The sequence below is a fragment of the Musca domestica genome, unplaced genomic scaffold (assembly GCF_030504385.1).
Source record: "Musca domestica strain aabys unplaced genomic scaffold, Musca_domestica.polishedcontigs.V.1.1 9, whole genome shotgun sequence".
NCBI lineage: Eukaryota > Metazoa > Arthropoda > Insecta > Diptera > Muscidae > Musca > Musca domestica.
This window is the reverse complement of record NW_026712435.1, coordinates 10,161,647-10,178,875: the sequence shown is the minus strand read 5'-3', so window position 1 is coordinate 10,178,875 and position 17,229 is coordinate 10,161,647. Positions and strand designations below refer to the sequence as shown.

At 32.7% G+C, this 17,229-nt stretch overlaps 2 protein-coding genes across 8 annotated transcripts in view; one reads left to right on the top strand and one right to left on the bottom strand.

The window, feature by feature from the left end:
* The window catches only part of LOC101896956 (kynurenine formamidase), a 46,655-nt gene that overhangs the window by 4,112 nt on the left and 25,314 nt on the right, over positions 1 to 17,229 (bottom strand). Inside the window, exon 1 of one of the 2 annotated variants that reach the window (XM_005190033.4) lies at positions 7,341 to 7,519. The exons of the other annotated variant lie outside the window; for it this stretch is intronic. Coding sequence (XP_005190090.1) covers positions 7,341 to 7,470 — 130 coding nt within the window. The 5' untranslated portion in view covers positions 7,471 to 7,519. Of the gene's footprint in view, positions 1 to 7,340; positions 7,520 to 17,229 lie in introns of those variants that run through there. 2 annotated transcript variants of the gene reach the window in all.
* LOC101897132 (nuclear exosome regulator NRDE2) lies at positions 9,374 to 13,347 on the top strand. 6 transcript variants are annotated; one of them, XM_011296876.3, is made up of 3 exons: positions 9,745 to 9,879; positions 9,942 to 10,035; positions 10,282 to 13,347. In XM_011296876.3, exon 3 carries the CDS (start codon positions 10,295 to 10,297, stop codon positions 13,244 to 13,246), a length of 2,952 nt encoding a protein of 983 aa, XP_011295178.1. In that variant the 5' UTR covers positions 9,745 to 9,879; positions 9,942 to 10,035; positions 10,282 to 10,294; the 3' UTR covers positions 13,247 to 13,347. The 6 variants fall into 6 exon arrangements, with proteins under 6 accessions (XP_019894650.1, XP_005190091.2, XP_011295180.1 ...); XM_059131493.1 differs by having other exon boundaries at positions 9,942 to 10,097; XM_020039091.2 differs by lacking the exons at positions 9,745 to 9,879; positions 9,942 to 10,035 and adding an exon at positions 9,374 to 9,520.

Sequence of the window (17,229 nt, the reverse complement as noted above, 5' to 3'; positions counted from 1 at the left end):
AAATCGGAACAAATCGAGATTACACCCACCTGGAGTAAAAATCTGAAATTTTGGCCAAACGGCGTTTTTCTTCTACCATTTTTATCGAGACATATAGTTCCAAAGTTTTAAAAAATGTATAAATTTGATTGATTGAAGAGATATTTTTGGATATGTTATTTTTTTTCCTCCTCTGGGGTATGTTTAACACCGGCTTTACGAACCAACGTTTTTTTTTACAAAATTAATTTTTTAAATACCGGTGCTTGATATATTTTCCTCTAATCTATGTCCAAAGCAGGCTACGCGAACCAAAGTTTATCTAATTTTTTATTGATACACTACTTATGCAAACATTTTAAAATTTATGTTTCAATAATCGGCTAAGATATAAAGAAAGTCTCGAGAAGTACGGCTCTCCCAATAATGGTTTTGTTGTTGTAAACGGCCTTTTAACCTACATGTAACAAATTGAAGCATTTATTTCACTTATCGGGTTGGGAATATCAAAGTAAAAAAGAGATACTATTGTAACATTGGAATTGGAAGTATACGACGGGAAGGATGAATGTTTTTGTAATTAGGATAAAAATAAATATACAGTTCTGGAACCGACCAAGATTTTGTGTTTTCCGGCACTGTAAAACATACCATAAATGTATCATTTCTTTCAAATAGACGTTTGAATTGAAAAAAATTATATTGATCAAAATTGTATTGGTATTCGTCAATAAGGAAGGAATCGTGGATTTTTTCTGATAACGAATTTTTTGATATGAATTTGGAACAGATTTATTGGATGGTGTCATAGGTCTTGTTTCCAATAGCTCTATAACTGATTATTTAAGCGCATGTAACAAGCATAATAACTTTTTCAGAACAAAAAAATAACAAAATGAATCTTTAAAAACGTGACTCGACGCATTTCTATAAAAATAATTTCAGTGGTACCTTCTTAAGGATATCGTAGAAATTACTTTCATAGATTGCCGAAAATAGAGAAATCACATTTTTACAATTTTGGATAATAATTTGGGCAAATATTAGGTCTGTCTCTTTTACAATTTGGATTTTGCAACTTGGTTTCCCAAAAATAAAACAATTGGAACTCATAAACATTGCTAATATTCTTCTTCTATGCGTGTTTTTCTTATTTGAATGTATTTTATATAAGAAACTAGTTTCGGATATCCGTGCATACAGATGCGCATTAAAGCAGATTTTGCAGTCTGAACAGCTGTGTTCGACTAATAGCTTGTGTTTGAAGGCATATTAGATTGTCGTTAAACAACGTACTCATATTTATGTTTCTTTTTATATACAATGGGCTTATATGCGTGATCAACTGTATTTTGGCTTGGGTTTGAATTATTGAAAATGTTTACATTTTATGGAGGAAATATCGAGAGATAACTGATAGACATTTTACATTGTCTACTTTCTCCACCTTAAATCAGGTATTTAGTAAATCGCTGTCACATTTCAATGTTATGAAAAAATGTGGGGGAAGTATCAACATTAGTGAAGCAATGAATCCTATTTTCGCATCAGATCTTGTGTTAGTATATATATCGGGGTTCGCTTGGTTTGAAAGGAGTCGAATGTTTATTTTTTATTTTCTGAGGGTTATTGTTATTCAAAATTTTGACCCGCTGTGGTGGAGGTTGCAGAAGAAGTGGTACGATCACACAAGATCTTGTGTTAGTAGAAATATGGAGATGTGCGAAGTTTGGAAAGGGGGAGGAAAATAAAAGGGATGAACCAATACTATTCATTTTCGCACCTGACCTTGCACAGATACAAATATAAGGATTTGGAAAGTTTGAACAAAATTAAAAGGCCGTTTCCCTTTCTATGAATTTAATTATGTTCTTTGGAATTGTTGACTAATCGGATACTCCCTTTGACGGACGGACACTCCTAAATCGACTCGAAATGTCCTGAAATGTGGTATAAAACCGTTATTAACAATTCGAAAAAATGTTACAAATTCCAGGGTTACCATACAGACATGAAAAACCTATTTTGACAACAATTTTGATCAATTTCGAATATCTAACTACGTCAATGAGAACTACATTAATATAGAGCTATGTATGATTTATCCGGGAAATGACTTTTAGAAATAAATATATTCGCGATTGAATGAAAATTTTGCAAGTCCTCTCAAAAGTATCCGATCATTATCAGCACAATATTAAAAAAACCAGACGATAGATTATGTGAGATAAAAATCATTGTTGTATTGTTACTAAAAGAACTATGTGAAGTCTTCTTTTTTGCAAGATCTGCACTCTTCTATAAAAAAAAATATTAGAAATGTTTTAGCGATGTTTACCACTTCAAACTTTAGTTGACACATTCCGTTTATCATTGTCAAAGAAGTATGGATTCGATCTTAGCAAAGAATACATCCCTTTCAAAGATAAATCATGCACTACCATCGTTGAATTTACGCTATTAAAACTCATTGGAGCAGAATTGTCGGCTATTGTTGTTCTTTTGTGCCCAAGGTTGGTATATATGAGATTGTTGAACTCTAAATGCATTTATTGTTCGGATTCTAAGCACACAAAATAAGTGTTTCCATTAAAATTAGTATTTTATTTTTTTAGACATTGAAGATCTTTGCTATGATTAGTGATCAACTATCAAAAATTTGACTTATGTTTACAAATTGTTTTTAACCGATGTAGTATTAATGTAATTGTATGTTTCATAACTTTCAAGAATCTACTAGTTTTGCAATTTCCTTCGATATTATTAGGGGAAACTCAGTTAACGTAGTTCGTTCACAAATATTCAGCTTTCCCATTATGGTAAATGTTTTTTTTACGTCCGTGTTACCCAAATACCCCAGGACCATATTTTACGAGTGGCATATTTTCAAAAATAATAAATAATCTATTATTTTTTCGGCGTTCCTAGGTTCGTGTTAATGTTTCCTATCTTAGGCAGACAAATATTATTTATGTAGTTTTGAGCTTAAACATATACAAATAGTGGTTTTAGTCTCATTTTAAGGAAACAATATCGGTGCTGGTAAAAAAATATTCACAACACCAGCTACATGCAATAAAATTACCAATATTATAGCAAAACCAACCGCGATATTGTTGATGCAAAATTATGCTTTGAAACAAAGTTGAACCATTCCATAATCAAGCCTTATAAGTATGTAATAATTCTAATCTGTTAGTTTTTATATACCTCCTTGACATTATACTCTCTGAAAACGTAAAAATTGCAATACATTTGGCAGGAAAAAAAAAATAAAATTTCTTCCAGCTGTACGCTCAAATTTAAGGAAGAACTACAAAATTCAAATTTGTCAATTTATGAACATCAAATAAAAAATTGTAATCGTATTGCAAGCCACACACGAAGCAACTGGTTGTACAACTTGGAGAGGTTGTATTCAAGATTGTATCGTTTGTGGCCCGGTTGTACGAAGTTGTGTCTCGGTTGTACAAAAAATCAAAGTTTTTTGATATTTGGCATGTTGTACCAACCGATTGTAATGTTTGTGGGCATGTCGCATACAATTTCATTTTGTGTTTATTTTCAAAGGGGCAACACCATTGTTTCGCACATCAAAACAACACGAATTCCAATCAAATGTGTAATTTCAATGAAAATATAAAAAAATAAAAATATATATAAAACGGAATTCCAAAAATTATTGATAAATAAAGGCTATTAAGTAAATTATAGAGCACGAAATTATTTCCGGTCTCATCTTAACTCAAATGAACTCTTCGAAAAGTTAAGTTGTACGAAGAGGTTGTATACAAAGTTGTATCATTTGTGGCCGAAGAATACAACTTGACAACCCTCCAGGTTGTACCGCGTGATATTACCTTTGTATTTCGATATGTCCAGTTGTTTTATTTTTCAATAACAAATATTTATATTTTTGTATTATTTAAATCAATTTCAACATTGACAGTGTTAACTAAATTTCGACATACTCAATCGACGTGTTCCATTCCCAAGTAAAACACATGTATTTATAAGAAAGTTACCCAAATACGTAAAATGATTTGATACGTAAAATGAGTTGAATAGAGCGAACCATGATTTTTCTTTCAAAAATATAATCCAAACTTGTCAATCTTTCCATTTCATGGCAAAACTAGGTAATAGTTCTAATACGCGCCTCGCAATATACGTATCATTATTGTTTTTCAAAACTATGGCACAATTACAGAAGGTAGAACAAAGCTACCCCCCAAACACAATTATTTTCTTTTGGTGCCCTTTTTCTGTAAAAGCATATACACATTTTTTGTAAGTATTGTTTTGGATAAAAAACACAATAATTTGAAATTATTTCAAATTTGGTTGCAAAATAAATTTTCGACGAAATGGGTAACAAATGGTACAATTTTGTGATAAAACTGTATTGTCTTACTATTTTAAATTCAATATTGTGGCATAACCCCGAAATTTCATTCTTGTTTCGCGGGTTTTTACCAATGTAAGAATTTTGTTAAAAAAAAATAAAAATAAACAAAGCCTACTTTTGCATATTTAAAAGTCTATTTGACACTTTAAGACACCAGAACAGAGTTGCATTTTTCTACTTTCTTTGAAGTTGAGCAACCTTTCTTATTGAGCCATGCATACAAAAAATTGGCAGAAGTCAGCCACATTTAGAAAAAAATGTATTCAGCTGGTAGTTCTACCTTACCTTTTTATTATACCATGTTAAAACGTTAACAGTTGGTAGATTTTAACATATGGACCTGGCGTATATGGGTAATACGGACGTACAAAACATTTTACCATAGTGGGGAAGTTAAATATTTGTACACGCTACATCCGATTTTAGGTAACGCTGCGAAATTTCGTACGCTCGACGTATTTGGATTACATTGATATAAATAAATATGTTTTACTTGTGTGTACATTGAAAATTTACAGTTTTGTTTAAATTTTTTGACATTTAACTCTGACACTAGCATTACTTACAATAGAAATTTTCTACTTGGTTGTTATTGAATTGTAATTGTTGTAGTTTTGCTTTTTTAACTTCTAATTGTTCTACAATGGTATCTTTTTTATACCCTCCACCATAGTATGGAGGGTATATTAAGCAAAGACATAGAAGTGTAAGAATAGGACAAGACAGAGTCAAAATATGGCAACCCTATGAAAATACCTCTGTTGTTACGATATCATAACAACATAGCTACCAATGTTAACTGATTTAAGCCGCTAAGGCAATATGCAAATTTTTAAAATGGTCTAGGGAATAAGATTTTAAACCACAATTTTGGATTTTTAAACTTTTAATATGTTATTCGTTTCTATAATTGTGGGTTTTATATTAACATGTCTCTTCCATGGGTTTTATATTAACATGTCTCTTTGCTCAAAATGCATATTGTCTAGTCTTTACCATTTTTGGTATTTGTATTAAGTTTGTCATTCCATTTGCAACAGCTCGAAATAAATATATATTTTAGACCCCACAAAGTATATATATTCTTGATCAGCACAAATTCTATGTCAATTTAGCGGTGTTCTTCTGTGGGAATCCCTCTAGCTGTCAGCTGTCTTCAGGACTTTTGGTCTTGAAAATGGGATATGTAGGTCCACCTTTTGGTATAGCCCCCATATAACGGTACCTTCCGATATTCGGTATTTTGATGATTTTAGCGACATTATTCACCGGAATTGTTTCAAATTTGGTACTTGAAGTCCGAAGTGGATACTACAGCCTAAGCAGAAAATATAGTGTGCAGGTCCCCGTCTTCGTATAGCCCCCTTATTACGGTACCTCCCTATATTCGGTACTTTGTTGATTTTAACGACATTATTCACCGGAATTGAAATTTGAAGTTCGTAATAGATACTACAGCATATGACAGGATATTATCTGTGCAGGTGCCCGTCTTCGTATAGCCCCCGTATAAATGTACCTCCCGATATTCGGTATTTTGACCATTTTAGCGACATTAATCACCGGAATTGCTTCAAATTTGGCATTTGAAGTTCGTAATGAATACAACAGCCTATTACAGGAAATTGTCTGTGCAAGTCCACGTCTTCTTATAGCCCCCATATAACGGTACATCCCTATTTGATATTTTGATGATTTTAGCGACATTTTTCATCGAAATTGTTTCAAATTTGGTATTTGAAATTCGTAATGGATACTGCAGCCTTAGGCGAAAAATTGTCTGCGCAGTTCCACATTTAGGTATAGCACCCATATAATAATACCTCCCTATATTGATGATTTTAGCTACATTATTCACCGATTTTTTTGGCTTATGACAAAAGTTGCCTATGCAGGTCCACGTCGTCGTTTAGAGCCTTATATGACGACTACATTTGGTACTTTTAAGATTTTAACAGAATTTTTAACGGATTTTATTTTTTTGAAAATAGCCAAATTCGTTCCAAATTGTGGAGGTTATTCATTTATATACATTTTTTACTTGTTTTTGATTGATTGTGAATTCTTTTTCTCAATATAAGATTTTTTAAAATATTTTAAATGTCTATTTGACACATAAGACTGCAGTACAAAATTGCATTTTCCTAGTAGCTTTGAAGTTGAACAACTTTTCGTGCTACTAACCATGGTACAAAAAAAAAAGGCAAGGTAAAGCCACCAATTTTGTGTATGTATTTATTGTTTTAAAAAATGAAAACAAAATGTTTTCAAAACCAATGATTGGAAGACGGGTAAATTGGGAGACGCGCATTAAAGCTATTCGCCAGTTTTACCATAGAATTGAACGATAGCTGTCTAGATAATATTTTCTAGGCAATTTCATTCATTTTCCCGCTGTTTAACAGATTTTCAAAATGAGGAAATATATTGAATAAATGAAAACAACTTTGACTGGAAGCGGGCTTAGACTCAGGGCTGCATTTCTGTAGTTTTACGAAACTGTTCTACCTCCTTTTTGTACCATGCTACCAACCAATTCTTACTATTTTTTATCGTAAGGTTTTTTCTATTAAATCAGTATATTTAAATTCAATTGCATCAGAACGCCCATGCATTGACAAAGTTTACCCCATTTGTGACCAAATACATATGTACATTTTAGTTTATAACATGATTTTATAGAAAAGTCTGATAAAAAAATAACCTGTTGTACATGTTTTTATTTTTATTCAGTCAGGTTTAATGTTTGTCATTCTGTACTCAAACCACAATTCGACACAGATTCAATTTGTTGGTAGCTGTGTCTCACATTTTAATACTTGTTCCATGTTTTGTAGTAACTAATGAGTTTATGCGTGAGTTACATTGCAGTGTTATCAATTAGAGTTTAATAACCTATGTAATCGATGTCACTCGTTATCAAAATAACTTTACTACACTTCTGTCATCTTACCTTCTTGTGAGACATTTACAAAATGTTTTAAAACCTCTTCGTTAGGCTTGGCGGAGTCTTGAAACCGTTTTGTGTGCAAACTTGGCGAGTATTCTCTTTCCAAATCAACGTCGGTGTTCGTATCAACCATATTCTCCGTTTGGCTGCTCTGTTCAAACTGATAGTTATTGACAGCGTTAGCCTCTGAAGCTTTATCAGCTCTCCCATCAAGCGAATCAACATAAAAATAATAAATAATACTGTTTCCAGCATAACACAATTACCAAGGTAATCTCATTCATGTCCATGAATTTTCAAATTTGTATATGTTTTTAAGAAAGAGAAATACGTCTTGTGGGAGAGCTCTTTTTCTTCAGCAGCCCTGGTTTGCTTAAGAAGAGTTTCTTTTAATTTTGACAGCTAAATAATTTTATACATTTTTGTATCAATACGCTTTATAAATAATCACAAACTGTAAAAAATGAAAATTGAAATGAATCGTTCAATCATGGAAAAAATAAGAAGTTAAAGTCATTTCAAATAAGCATACCCAACTCTGCATTTTCTGTAATTTACCTTGTCATATTTCCATGGTAGAAAAATACAGGTAGATGCATCAACGCTTGGGAACATTGATATGTCAAAAAAAATTTAAATATATTTTCAAATACAAGTAGATTTTTATATGTTTTCTTATACGAAGTCATTCGGAGGTTTTTTCAACAATTTTTACAAATTTAAATAATTTTTAATTCAACATTTTCAATTCCAAAATCGGTTTGACAGTTCATTGACCGATCAGCTTTGTCGATGCGTCTACCTATATTCTTCTACCATGCATATTTCAATACATAAAAAAATCCCATCTCTGGTTTGTGTATATACAATGGATTTATAAATACAATTTTTGACAGTAAAATGTTGTCAAATAAGCATTACCATCTCTGCATTTTTTGTAACTTACCTTGTCAAATTTCACTACATAAAAACAGGTTCCTATTTCTGATTTGAGAATGTACAATGGATTTATAAATACAAATTTTGACAATGAGATGTTGTCAAATAAATATTTTGGAATTGAAAATGTTGAATGAAAAATTATTTAAATTTGTAAAAATCTATCTAAAACCATTTAAATTTTTTTTGACATATCAATGTTCCCAAGCGTTGGTGCATATACATGTATTCTTCTACCATGGAAAATAGAATTTTAGTTTTCTCTTAAATCATCTCTTTTTTGGACAGCAACAACAGTGGATACCCGTGTGCACGATGGTTTAGATACATCCATGGTAAAAGAATAAAAATAGACGCATCGACACAGCTGCTGAAAAATCTACTTATATTAACAAAAAATAAAAACATTTCAAAATTTTTGACACATTAATGTTCCCAAACGTAAATGCTTGACGTGTTTAGATACAAAATGTTATCCAGATTAGCAAACATTATCAAGATTTATTGTTCAAATCGGATTTATTCAACCAGATATACCAAACAAAAACATATCTTCTCACGACCGATTTTTTTTTTCAAATCCGAGATGGGATCTAAATACTAACGGAAAGCATCACTGGGTACAGCATTAATATAACCGTACGCTTCAAATTCGCAAACTTTTCCGCAAGAGTATTCTTTCAAAATGCTTTGAAAAAATAACAAAAAAAAAACACTAAAAAATAGCTGTAAGTTCGGCCGGGACGAACTTTGAATAAACTCCACCATTTGGAACGAGTTTGGCAATCTGTAAAAATTCTAAAGGGAAATTCGGTTATCGTAGTAAACATTTATACGTTATTGCAGTTCTGCAACAGACCAGATATACCGCCAGGAGCGCTTTTAAGTTTGTTTGGCGTTTTAGTGGCATGTCTAGTTACGGCCCAGACAACAAAGCCGAACATGTTTTTTGGTGGCGGCTATATTGCGGTTCAGAAGAGAAACAATTTCAAACTAAATTAATTATATTTTGTAAAATAATTTTTGAAATTTGAAAAAATATTGGTGAAATCAATCTGCACGCTAAGTTTTCTTTAGTTACTTAGCGTTTATTTTTTTTCAGCCGATGTAAGCCGCCATAATCGGTGGTCGCTTGCATCTGTAAAAGAGAGCGACGGCGTCGCGCCGCCGTTTTGTTCCCAATTCGCTTCCACATATGCTCATTTTACTGAATGTTGCAGCTGATTGCGTTGTCCTCATACATCGTTCGTAAACAATAGTATTTATATTGTATTGTATTTATATGTTTCATTGGTGTCCTACATAATGACTTAAGTACATTTTGCCACTAGTAGCTATTTACAAAAGAGCATCCTAACACCTTATTTAAACGTGGGCATGTCATAAGAAGTGAGTACAGATATTCGAACCAGCTACTAAGGTTTTGTGATTTTGTAATACTAACTTTTTGCCGCGGTTACTCATTACTTGTTTTGTTAAAAAGTCAGTACTTTTTGGTCAAGAAAACCATATTCATTTTTTTCATTTAAAGGCCACCTTAATGTTTAGCAGCATTACCCAAATACTTAAATGCTAACTTTTAGCCGCTGTTACTCATTACTTGGTATGTTAAAAAGTCAGTACTTTTTGGTCAAGAAAATAATATTCATTTTTTTTTTATTAAAGGCCATCTTAATGCTTAGCAGCATTACCCAAATACTTAAATGAAAGGTGGCATTTTGGACATGACAACTTTGCATATATTTCATAAGAGCATTTGGTACGAAACTCCATTATTACATCAGTCTTAAAATATATTTCTAGACATACACATTTTGTTGGGTTAGTTCTTTTGAGTTCACGAGTAAAATGTTAGGTCCTAATTCGGGCCATTTATTTGCCCATAAAATACAAGCCATAAGGTTTCGGAACATAAAATGTTCATTTGTAATCTTAGGTAGTTTTTCTTTTTCTTTATTATTAGTATTTGTATTAAAATAATTACGTACTGTTTTCATAATTTCAGGAAAATATAAAAGATGTCTCTCTTTCCCGCTTACTCTGAAGAAAATGCAATAATACCTGAAACCAACACAGATCAACCCGCAACATCTGGATGGCTAGAGAACACGAGTTTTCCGCTCGATGTCATTAAATTCACAGCACCTCAAGGTACACCAAATAATGTAATAGACGATTACAGTACATCAAACAGTGATTCCTCGGTACTCTCCCACTCTGATAGTGGAGATAGCAATGGCGAGCGTGAACATAAAAAAAGAAAAAAGGACAAGAAAGCCAAATCGAAGAAGAAAGCAAAACACAAAACGAGTTCCAGACCGGCATCACCTGTGCCTACATTCGAACCACTATTAGATTTTACAGGCAAAGAAGAATTTTATGTGGACAAAAATAAAGCAAAACAATACAACTCGATAAAAACTTTACACAAACCAGCTTGCCCGAGATATCGTGTAAACCATTACACATTGGGGCGTGCCTATGGCCCTGTTGGAAAAGTCAAGTCAAAACGTTATTACCACTGCACAAAATATTTAGACAATGTGGAGAAAAACGATAATGACAACTATCCACTTACAGAAAATGAGTACACATCAAAAATGAGCGACCTCAATAGGAAAACAATGGAAAATTGTAGGGAAATTCAAAATTGGCTAGACCTGATTGCACTACAAGATCGTAATCCCTACAAGTGGTCACGTCTGAGAATTGCCGAAAAGAAAATAGACTACATCGAGAAGGCTTTGAATTTCCATCCATTCCATAAAGATTTATACTCGGTATACATTGAGACCATTACACAGTGCTATACTTCTCACGACGTTAGTAAAATGCTAGATTCTTTGCTGGCCAAGGATCCGCATAGTTTAATTTTATGGCAAGCTCAAATTATGTGTACCCAAGGAACAATGGCCAGGTGTACGGTGCCCGATGTATTAAGAATCTATGAACGTTGCTTGAAAAAGATGTTTCACAGTCCCAAATCTCAACAAATTACGGCCAGTGATCAGGTGATGATGCAGCTGTTTTACGCATGTGCCCTATTTTTACGTCAATCCGGCTTGTATGAACAATTCCTTTCATTAATTAAACTTTCTGTGGAATTAAATGTGCCTGCTAATAGCTGTATACTGGAAGATTTGCAGCCCCGCGAGCAGGACGAGCAAACATGTGTCGAGTACGAAGAATTGATTTTACAGTCCGGTCTGCCTATGAACGAAATTTGGTTGCGTATTGAAAAGCTTAGGCAGGGCTTCTTTTTCTTACCATTTCCCGGTGAGAGTACAAAGTGCAGTGACCCCCAAAGAATTGTCTTTAACGAAGATGTTTGTCATTATGTATATCCTTTACAATCTACGGACAATTGTCTTAAAATGCTACTTTTAATTGTAAAGCTGTTAAAGGTGCCATTTATAGGCAGTCATTGTTTAGCTATGCAATTGGAAGGAGAAACTGACGCTATTGAAGATTTGCTAGCTCTCTACATCAATCCGAATTATAACTTATCTCTGGATCATAAGGAATTCTTCGAAAGTCTTTACGACCTTTCTAAAGAGATGGCATGTAATCCGAGTTTCTTGAACCACTGTATCGGCCATGACATTTATTCAGAATGTTTGCAAAAGTTTCTCATAAATTGTGCCAAAGCCTATGAACAAATTGACGATAGAAAACGATTACTGTTTCTGATTTTATGGTCTCGATTTCAATGTCTATTGTTAAAATTAGCAAAAATTAGTAAGAAAATAAGCACTGATTTTGTTAAAAATGGAAGAAAACTTTTCAAATCACTGCTAAAGCTGCCCAATAATCGTAATTGCCTGTCGCTCTATGTTGAGTTTGCTCGTTATGAATATGCTGCCGACTCTCCGTTGGAAACCGTTGAGAATATATTTAAAAATCTAATATCGGTCTACAACCAAGACGATAACACAAATTCCGAATTGGCTTATGTATATTTAACGTACGGCGAGATACTTATCAACTCTAAAAACATCGAGAGAATCAGCAGTCTATTTTCGGCATATGTGCTCGCTTGTGATGTTAGCCAAATAACAAGTGCTAAAAAGCTGATTGGCGTTAATACGTTGAAGGAAAAATTAGAGAACTTAATCAAAATTGAAGAAAATGTAAATATAATGTTGCTGGAACAATATATACTGCCTGATAACACGGTAACGCAGGTTAAAATTTACACGCTTTTGCTTTATGCACTGCAGCAGAAACAACAAGCATTGGAATATATTCAAAAACTATTGGCTAGGTTCAGTAGTGGCGATAATCCCAGACATCAATATCTAAGGGAACAATTTTACGAAATTCTTGTGAACCTATTGCAGATGCCCGGAGGCAATAGTTATGTATCGAACACTTTTATACAAAAGAGCATTGAACGGGCTCTCAGCGAGTACCCAAGCAATCTACTTCTACTACAAAAATGGGGTTGCCAAACATCCCTGCCTTGGTTTAAACTACGTCGGGGATATCTAGCCATTGGAACCTCGATTAAATCGATTATATTTCTCATTGCTTTGGCTCGTTGCCGGTTTATTAATAGTTTATCCGATATAAAGGGAGGCGATTCGAGCAATACGTTATCGGCAGTAGATTTGCATTATCAGGAAATGATAGTTCGCCAACGTATTTTAAACCTTTTCAAAATGATCGTACATCTTCAGAGCACAAATACAACACCGTGTTCTGTGCAGTCGTCACTGTTGTCATTGCGACGGAACTCATTATTTTGGCGATGTTATTTGAGATGTTTGTCCGATCAGAGCTGTTCCTTTGAGTTGAGCAAGCAATGCTTATTAACCGCTCTAGATGAGTGCCCCTGGAGCAAAGCCTTATATCTAGACGGTGCAACGTTTGTGCCCCAAGAGCTATCACACCTGCAAGATTTAATCATTGAGAAACAATTGCGAATCTATGCACTACCAGAAGAATTAGAAATCTTAAGAGAACGTTAAGTATTTTTGTACAATATATTGTGAATTAAAAATAATTTTGTATATAAAAATAATTTTAAATAAAATATTTTTGAGCATGTCAAAAAGTTCGAAAAATTAACAATCAATTTATGAGATTTATTAAGTTTTCGGTTTTGATTTAATAGTAACTACTAGATCGAAAAGAAAAAGAAACCTATATATATTAACATTTAATATGGGGGCCATTCACCATTGTTATTACATGATTATTAAAACTCAATTTCGGATCATTCAAGAGAGCCGATTTGTTTACATTTGTTTATATTTAATTCCATACAAATTTGTATTCCCAGTTAAAAAATGGTTTTTAAAGGTTCTTTAGTGAAGCATATTATTCCTCAGAAGTATAGGACATGAATAAGTTAACATTATCTGCATACATTATAATAATGGTACAATAAGTAGGTAGAACAGCCCGCTTCCTGTCAGACTCATTCAAAATTATATATCATTTTTAAAACGCGTTAGTTAGGGCGAAAATGAATGAAATGGCTGGATTTTATCTCAAAAATATGATCCAAACTTTTCAATCTTTCAATTTCATGGCTATACAAAATATTTTCAAAACCAATGATTGAAAGACACGTACGTCGCGGCTCGCCTATTAAAGCTATTAACCAGTTTAGCCGTGAAATTGAAAGATTGAACAGTTTGGATCATATTTTTGAGAAAAATCCAAACATTTCATTCATTGTTCGCGCTGTTTATTTTATTTTAAAAATGAAGGAAATTATGAAAAAAATGAAAACAACTTTTTGTGTATAATTTTTAATGAGTCTGACAGGAAGCGGGCATAGCTGTATTTCTGTTAAATAATAATTAATTAAAATAATTAAAAGAAAGGAAGCACCACCAATTTCACAAGTTTTATAAATAAAATGGAAAATACAAAATAAAATAAAAATATGAGCATTAAAAGAAAGATATATTTGATGTGTTCCCCGAGTAAATTAAACGAGTTTGCAAATAGTGTTTGTCTAAAAATGTTGGAAATAGTCTTTTATTTCCTTATTACATATTAATATTTATGTTTTTAACATTTTATTAAGATATTCTCTAAAAACAATTAGTCTAGCTTATTCCAAAACAATATTTTCAAATTGAACGCACAAAAAGAATTGAATAAACAAAAGAAAACATCTGATTAAATGTCGATGAATGAGAAGTAGAAGAGTTGCAAGAGGAAATTTGTCCAGCAAGTAGGAAATTGAAAACCAGCTACAGAATCTAATTCATCAGCTAGTTTGTCAAATAATAAAACATTTATGTTAATTGTTTAAAAATAAAATTATTCTAGATTTAATAACTTCTAAACTCATACAAAAATCTACATTACAATACACGAATTAAAGTCAACACACATTTTACTAAGAGGTTCGCCCATCGAATAATTCGTGCGGTGAAAATCAGTATATAATAATTGGTAGTATCTACTAGATCTAAACGGAACATTAATTCTAATAGATGAGATTAGGAAATCTGAAGGTATATTACCATTTAATATTTTTAGAACAAACATGGAGTTCAACATAATACGTCTGCTTTTAAGTGTAGGCAATCTAATTAATTTTAGCCTGCTAGCATAAGAAGGCAAAACAAAATCACTATTCCAATATAAACCTCGTAAGGCAAATAGCAGAAATTGTTTTTGCACGGATTCTATTTTATCTGAGTATATTGCACATTGAGGATCCCACACAACAGAACCATATTCCAATATAGGTCTAACAAGAGACGTAAATAACTGTTTTGTTATATATGGATCAGAAAATTCTTTGGCCCACCGTTTAACAAAACCTAAAACACCATTTGCCTTATTTACCATTGTTATTACATGGCTATTAAAATTTAATTTTGGATCCATCAAGAGGCCTAGATCGACAAATTAATCTACAGTTGATAATGAATGGCCGTCAATATTATATTGTAATATCAGAGAAGAAGATCTGGAGAAGCACATATGCTTACATTTGCTTAAATTTAACTCCATACAATTTAACCTGCACCATTTAAAAAGGCTATCAAAATCGTTTTGAAGTAAACTAGCTCGCTTATCACAATTATGGGAAATGAATAATTTAACATTATCTGCGTACATTAACAATTTCGAGTAATTTATGGAATTAGGTAAATCGTTGATAAATAAAAGAAAGAGGACCGGTCCAAGGTGACTTCCTTGCGGAACACCCGATGGAACGTTAATCGTTATGGATAGATACCCTTCAAACAAAACTAGTTGTGATCTATCTTTTAAGTAAGATGATATCCATTTGACTAGGTTTGTGTTGAAACCCATATAATTTAATTTATATATTAGGAGTTCATGGTTAACCCTATCAAAAGCTTTGCTAAAATCAGTATAAATTGTATCAGTTTGTTTACGCTGAACAAATCTTTTTATTACTGTTGGCGTAAATTGTAAAAGATTTGTTGTAGTTGAAAGACTTCGTAGTGGTTTTGCTGATATGGACTCAATGTAGATTGAATTATGGCACTTAATTTTGCAATTCCTCTATAATTTGACACATTAGTAAGACTACCAGACTTATGTAAAGGTATAATATAAAATTTTTTCCTGAAAGTAGGAAAGTGACCAAATTTAAGTGAATAATTAAACAATATAGTTAACGGAAGTGTTAATGTTTCTGAACAATATTTAACAATTATATTAGGTATGCCATCCGGTCCTGGACATTTAATCGATTTTAAACTACGCAGACTATTGGACACATCCTGACGTTGTAGAAAAGGCATACAAATTTGATCAACCTGTGGATACGAATCTTTAATTTGGCAAGATGTACTGGAATAGGTTGTGACAAAAAAATCTGCGAAACATTCAGCAATATCTGTGCCTGTGACAAATTCTTTATTGTTATATTTCATTACTGAGGACTTTGAGGAAACTTTTCGTTTTAGATTAACAAAATCATAAAAAGATTTAGGATTGGATTTAAAATTATTTTTAATCTTGTCTAGGTAAAGATTACACAATCTACGAGACTCTAAAGTATATTTAGATCTAGCAACAGAGTAATTAGTGTAGTCTATTGTTAATCCTAATTTTTTATATTTACGAAAAAGCTTACAAATTTTAGGGTAACCAGACACACCTAATAATTTCGGATAAATTAGTAAATTTGGTAAATCCTTAGGAGCAATATTATATATTTCTTTGCGGACATCCGATGGGGTATTAATCGATTTTACCAATAGTATATGGGAATGATAATGTGCCTCAACAATGCTGAAGAATTACAGGGTGAGATAAAAAACATGCAACAAAGTCAAACGCCATATTTTTACATTTTTTTAAATTTTATTGAATGCAAGCAAAAATGTCGGAAATAGCATCAAATTTTAAAATACGTTTAGATTTGTTCGAATTGGTCACCTTTGGCACGAATTATGGCCTTCAAACGGTATTTTGGCTCATTCCCAGCGAAGCGCTTGCTTGAGGTGATCGACACTTTGGTATTTTTTTATGCCAACCTTGCTTTCCAAAGTTCTCGAGACACAATACTCCATGTTCTTTGTTTTCACATTTCACCACTTTCAGCCAAGCGAAGCAACTCTTTAGTTCTTTTGAGTCTATTTTCTTTCTGTAGTGGCGTAAGTTCTTGCACTTTTTAGAATTTCAATGGCTTTACCCCGAGCTCAATTTTCATTATTTGCCGAATGGAATATTGTTCAACTAACCAGCCATTTTTCGGCCACTGCGAAGTGGGTTTCGATCAAGTCGCTTCTTTACTTTTCGAACCATTTCTGCTGATGTTGCTGTTTTCTTCCGTCCACTTCCTTGACGTCGGGCTATGCTACCAGTATCACGGTAACGAGCTATGATACGAGACACAATTAAATGCTGGAGTGCTTTATAGTGGATAGCCACTTGTGGGTTTCCAGCCAAATATAAAGAAATGATAGTATATTGTTTTCTGGAAAATTCCCACCAAAAACCTTTT